The sequence below is a fragment of the Echinops telfairi genome, unplaced genomic scaffold (assembly GCF_000313985.2).
Source record: "Echinops telfairi isolate 266 unplaced genomic scaffold, ASM31398v2 ScPeMD7_4048;HRSCAF=4782, whole genome shotgun sequence".
In the NCBI taxonomy this organism is placed as follows: domain Eukaryota; kingdom Metazoa; phylum Chordata; class Mammalia; order Afrosoricida; family Tenrecidae; genus Echinops; species Echinops telfairi.
The window spans coordinates 1,074,162-1,080,145 of NW_022107947.1; the positions used below are offsets into that span (position 1 = coordinate 1,074,162).

Consider the following 5,984-nt stretch of genomic DNA (forward strand, 5'->3'; position numbering starts at 1 on the left):
CTCACCACTGGTCCTGAGGGCTTCATCTGTCCTGGATTCCCTGTGTTTCCAGTTCCTATCTGTACCAGTGTACATCCTGTGGTCTAGCCAGATTTGTAAGGTAGAATTGGGATCATGATAGTGGGTGCAGAGGAAGCATTTAAGAACTAGAGGAAAGTTGTATGTTTCATCATGGCTACACTGCACCCTGACTGGCTCGTCTCCTCCCCGCGACCCTTCTGTAAGGGGGTGTCCAGTTGCCTACAGATGGGCTTTGGGTCTCCACTCTGCACTCCCCCTCATTCACAATGATAGGATTTTTTGTTCTTTGATGCCTAGTAACTGATCTCATTGACACCTCGTGATCACACAGGGTGGTGTGCTTCTTCCACATGGGCTTTGTTGCTTCTCAGCTAAATGGCTGCTTGTTTACCTTCAAGCCTTTCAGACCCCAGACGCTATATCTGAGCAGCATCAGCTTTCTTCACCACATTTGCTTATGCACCCGCTTTGCCTGACCACTTATTTTTGTCTTCCTTTGATTTCCCCCTAATGCTGCCTGCATCCCTTGTCAACACAAGGGATTTGGAAATGACTATTTCAAACTCTTCTTGGAAGCCACTGGGGCAATTTTTTTTTTATGTCCCTGCCTTTCTATCTTCATGAAAATATCTGCCTTGCCTTCTTTTGGGCCATAAAGAGTAAAAAATATGCCCTTGTTCCAACCACACTTTCTCACCAGGTCTTCCCACCAGCCAAGAATGGGTGGGGGGGGCACAAAGCTGGCCTATGTGGGATAAGACCCCCATTCGGACTCAGTCTCATTGGTATGATATAACCATGTCTGATTGGTAGAAAAGGGAGCTCTGGTGTTGTAGTGGGTTGCACTGAGCAGCTAACCACAAGGTTAGCAGTTTGAAGCCACCAGTCACTCTGTGGGACAAAAGTGAGGCTTTCTGCTCCCAGAATGATTGACAGCCTCAGAAACCCAAAGGGACAGTTCTACTCTGACCTACAGGGTTGCTAATCAACTTGGTGACAGTGGCTTTGGTTTGGTTTGGTTTTATGTAGAGAGGGCCTCTTGTTTATCCCTCTCCTGATAACACACTGCTTTCCATTGTGAAATAAAATATGGACACGAGTGTAGGCTGGGAGTGATTAGTGAAAAGAGCACTCCGGCCAGGAGTAGGGCTATCTGGGTTCCTGCTTCTGAACGTCTACTTCCAGCTGGGCGATCTTGCACTAGTGACTGCTCTTAGTATTCTGTATATCGTTGCTCTTATCGGTTGTTATGGATTCATCTGGGACCCCTGAGAACCTTATTGTGATAGAACAAACACCGCCTAGTTCTTGCCCATCTTCAAGATCACTGACCGTCAGGTTGAGTCCATTATTGGTCAATAAAATGGTCATTGACTAATTTTCAGAAGTAGGTCCCTAGGCCTTTTTCCCTCAGTCTATCTTAGTCTGAAAGTTCTACTGAAACCTGTCTCCCAGGAGTGACTGCTGGCACTGAAAAAAACGGTGACATCACTTTCAGCATCATAGCAACAGGCAAGCCATCACAGTACAACAAACTGGCAGACAAGTGGTGATTTCTTAACTCTAGAGTGGGAACACGCTGATGTTGTAGGGGTAGTAAGGATCAAGAGAAATGATGAACTTGAAGGTGCTTTTGAATTCTATATGCATGTGGGAATATTATCTTCCTTGAGACAGCTAAGTTCCAAGAAAAATCCGACTTGATTGAACCTAGGCCTCGTTGCTGCTGTTGAAAAGACAGAAGAGTGGACCTAAGGTAGGGACAACTCATCTGCCCTTTGTTGTGTGGGGAGGACGACTTTGTTAGAGCAAACCCTCCAGGGAGCCCAGGGACTCGGGCTCTGAGCGCTATCAGGACTACCTACGTGTGATGAAGCCAAGCAGAGGAGAAAGACAGCCCCGAGGTCCTGAAGACTTTTCGCCCAGCTCCATACCCTCCCTGCACACAGAGCCTATTTTCCATGGGTCCTTGGTGGTAGCATCACAGAGCCCTCAGAAAAGAAACTCCCTTGTGGATGAGGCGAGCATGCTGTAGCTTGTTCTGTGGGACCATGAGCCGGGAGCATAACACACTGCATTCCAGAACCCAGTGGAAGAAGCAATTGTCTCGCAGCTTAATGATAGATTCTTCACTTTCTCTTAATTGCTTGAGTCAGCACTGTTACTCTGGGGGAGTCACAGCACAGGTAAAGCTATTGTTGTTAAACAAGGTGTGACTATCAGGTAATGAGGCTTTATTAATTTATTTATTTTTAACGCAAACAAACCCCGAGGTATAACTGTCAAAGGTGTGACATTGGCAAGCTATGCTCCTGTCGACTTTATTTTCTAACCAAATATTGGGACAGGAGATACGACAAGTACTTTGATGGGGGGATAATGCTAACTATGAAAGCTCTCCTGGACCCCCAGAGACACGTGAGCCTCACTGCTCTGGGGGGCCCCACGCAGCATACGGAACAACGGTCATCAATGACCCCCAGAGAGAGAGCTTTGGCTGGCATCACACATAGACACTTCTGGAGAAAAGACCCATATCTTTCTTTTAATCATTTTATTGGGGGCTCATACAACTCTTATCACAATCCATCCATCCATTGTGTCAAGCACATTTGTACATTCGTTACCCTCATCATTCTCAAAACATTTGTTCTCAACGTAAGCCCCTGGCATCAGCTCCTCAGTTTCCTCCCTCCCTCCCCCTCCACCCCCCATGAACCCTTGATACTTTATAAATTATTATTTTGTCATATCTTACACTGTCCGACATCTCCCTTCCCCCACTTTTCTGTTGTCCGTCCCCCAGGCAGGAGGTTAGATGTAGATCCTTATAATCGGTTCCCCCTACCCATATCTTTTATTCACTTTCCTTTCTCCCATAAATGCCCCCCATGTAATGGAGTGAATTATTTAACGTGGCTCTTCTATCCAGAGCCTTTGTTACTCCCACCAAATCACTTTCGTTTTCCTGCTGGGCCTGCGTAAGCAGGGGAAGTTACTGGTCAGGGTATATTATTCGGCTGTAAGTGATGGAGTATAAAATGAGGCAGCTCATTCTATAACTGTATCCTGAGCATTTCTCACCTGCACTGCAATCTGTCACCTCCATGATCAGTCCCTACTTGTGAGTGCTGTGTGTGTCCTCAGTGATCAGTGCATTGAGCTCTAGAACGCTGCCATGGAGGGGAGGGAGGGGAGGCACAGTGCCATAGGAGGAAGGTTTGGCATCACAATAAGGTTAAGAAGGGTGGAGACGTGTGATCCCCACTTCATGGTCCTCAGCCATGGCTGTTGGAAAAGGACAGATCTTCTCCTGGACAGTTAGTTGGTCCCTGACGGTAGGGAGGTCATAGGTAGACTGGTGCACAAAGCTGGGTCAGGCCCTGCTGTCTGTCAGGCTACTTAAGGGGCAGAATCTCAACGGGGAGTAAATAGAAATGATTGCATCCAGGGACCTCCCATGTTAACCTATCAGTCTGGTGATCTCTGATGTGGTTCTGAGGATGGTCAAAACGCTCAGTGCAGCTGCATGTCCACCTATCGATACCACAGGTCTGACTTCTGAATAGAGCCCTAGATGAATGCGGCAGGGAGGAGTAGAAAGAGAAGATTGTCTTCAAATCACACAATAACGTCTGAGCACCTGAGCCTGAAATCCAAAGTCATATGGCCCCAATACACCTTTCTAGTCTCATGCCCCAGCTCACCCTCAAATAAGTCTACCCTCCAACCACCATCAAGCATTCCCTTTGATGTCCTTGATCTCTTTCCTTTCCTTGGCCCATCCAATCCCCCTGGTCTCTATCTGTTACCCCCAGCCCCACCCCTTCTGAAATTAGTGTCAAAGACACCACACTTTCAGAAAAGTCTTTTCTGTCTTCTCCAACCTAGTGAGTTCTACCTCTACCTCCTCTGAATTCTTATAGCCCTGCTCATGCTGACCAGCTGGAAAGCGAGTGTATGGCTCACTCCGTTGAGGATTTCAGCATCTAGTGCCTGCCTAGAACACAGCAGGTACTCAATGACATGTTTAATGAGTTGTCTGTAGTGTAATAGGGGCTCACTTGAGGACAATTTAATGAGTTCCTTGCTATGTTAAAGGAGCCCTTGTGCGGCTATCAGGTAAGCATTTGACTGTAGCTGCAAGGTCTGCAGGTCAACGCCACTAGCTGCCCCTCAGGAGCAAGGCAAGGCTTTGCAACATAAGGGTCCTGCAAAGGGTCATGGCGAGTCAGAATCAGCTCGGCGGCAGTGGGTTTGGTCACGTCTGTTATCCATCACGGAGAAGAGAAAAACCAATCATAGATGGTCCTTTAAGAAGTGCCTCGGGTTTGGTTGCCTTGCTTTGTAGATGAGAACATTGAAGTCCAGGGAAGGGAAATGACTGCCCCCTGGCCCTCCAGCAGCCATGTTTATTTAGTGTTTGCTATGTGCGAGACCATGTGTCTTGTATCTCATCTTGTTTTCATCCTTATAACTTAAGAAGCATGTATAACCCCACTTTACAGAAGAGAAAACAAATTGAGAGAGACTGTAACACGGCTAAGGGTACGTTGCTAGGAGTTAGCCGGACCACGTTTGGAGCTCGCTGCTCTTGCCCTCTCTGCGGCAACTCCGGAGGAGGCAAACTGAGGAGGCAGCTCCCAGTGGTCCACAGGTCTGCGCATTGCCCACCGGCCTCATCTGTGGTCAGTGATCCCCTGGCTGCACTGATTCATAGTGACTAAAGGCCCTTGAATGAAGGCCCTTTGGTGCCATGCAGCCCTATGGACACGGATCTCCGGTTCTGACCGCTAGGTCAGTACTTTTTCCTTCTGGGCAGTTGGGTTAGTGGGGAAATCTGATAAAATCCCAGAGGGCAACTTGATCTTTCTCTGAAGGATTTACAAGTTGTTTGGGCTGCCTAATCTGCTCAGATGCCTTCCGTCCAGGGAATATTCAGTATCCTTGTAGTGCAGGCTGTGAATTAGTCCGTGAGGACTGTTCACAAGACCCTCCTCTGCCAGGTCTCAGGCAAGGCCTTGTGCAGCCCCCTTTCACCTCACTGGAACCTTCCTTCCCTCCAACCCAAGCTCTCTGAGGGGCCCGCTGGGAGGAGTTTAGAATAATGAGGGAAAGGGGGAGGTCCTGCGGCCTGCAGAAGCCAGCTGGAGCTGTGGATACAATGGCTTAGTGGAGGATGTGCATCCCACGTTTGGGAGCAGCCTGGCTCTTGAGCATGGACGGAGGCTGGCTCCTGAAAAATGAGTGCCAAAATTGGATAAAAAGTTGGATCTGGAGGGATGTCATGGGCCATCTAGGATTTAAAAATGCGTCAAGTTCAGCATAGAGACTGAGTTAGTTGTCAAGGTCACAGCTGCTGGTGACAGTAGAGGCCACAATGCAAGGGTCTAAACTCAATGCCCCCCTTGAACTCCCACTACGACGTTCACAGCCACACTCACATGACAGGAAACTCACACATGGGCGGGCGTGCGGGCGGGGACCCAGGGCCCCTTAAGTATTTGCTATCCCGCCCCACCCCCACCCCCCACAGGACAGTTCCCCTGTGCTGTCATGTTGTCCTCCCAGGTTTCCCACGCACACTAGCTGAGTCTCAGAGAGAGCTTCATAGCCTTCCTCCCAGGCTGCCATTCTCAGTTCCAATGGCCTTTCCAGACGTGAGCGCCCCGGGGGACACCTGGCCGGCTAGGAGCTGCCGGGAGGCACGGCCCCTGTTGGGGGCACCCCCAAGAGCCTTACTCTGAGCGCCCGCAGGCTGGCTAGCTCCCTTGGCTTCTCATGGTGGCTCAGGGCTGGCCCCCCAAGGGCTGGGGACCCCAAGGGCTGCCCGCCAGCCCCGAGCAGAGAGGGCACAGGGGGGCAGAGGTGAGCGCCTTGCCCCAGCCCGCCCGGGAGCCTTCTCCTGGAGGCGCAGGTTTAGAAAGAGGGCGGCCTCCTCCGGCCACCGCCTAGGCGGCTCA

The 5,984-nt window shown here is 49.8% G+C and overlaps 1 protein-coding gene across 1 annotated transcript in view; it reads left to right on the forward strand.

The window, feature by feature from the left end:
- Positions 1 to 4,113: 4,113 nt before the first annotated feature.
- Positions 4,114 to 5,984, forward strand: part of TPM1 (tropomyosin 1) — a 23,900-nt gene continuing 22,029 nt past the window's right edge. Inside the window, exon 1 of the mRNA XM_045294951.1 lies at positions 4,114 to 4,143. Within this exon, the coding sequence (XP_045150886.1) occupies positions 4,114 to 4,143 (30 nt within the window). The remainder of the gene's footprint in view (positions 4,144 to 5,984) is intronic.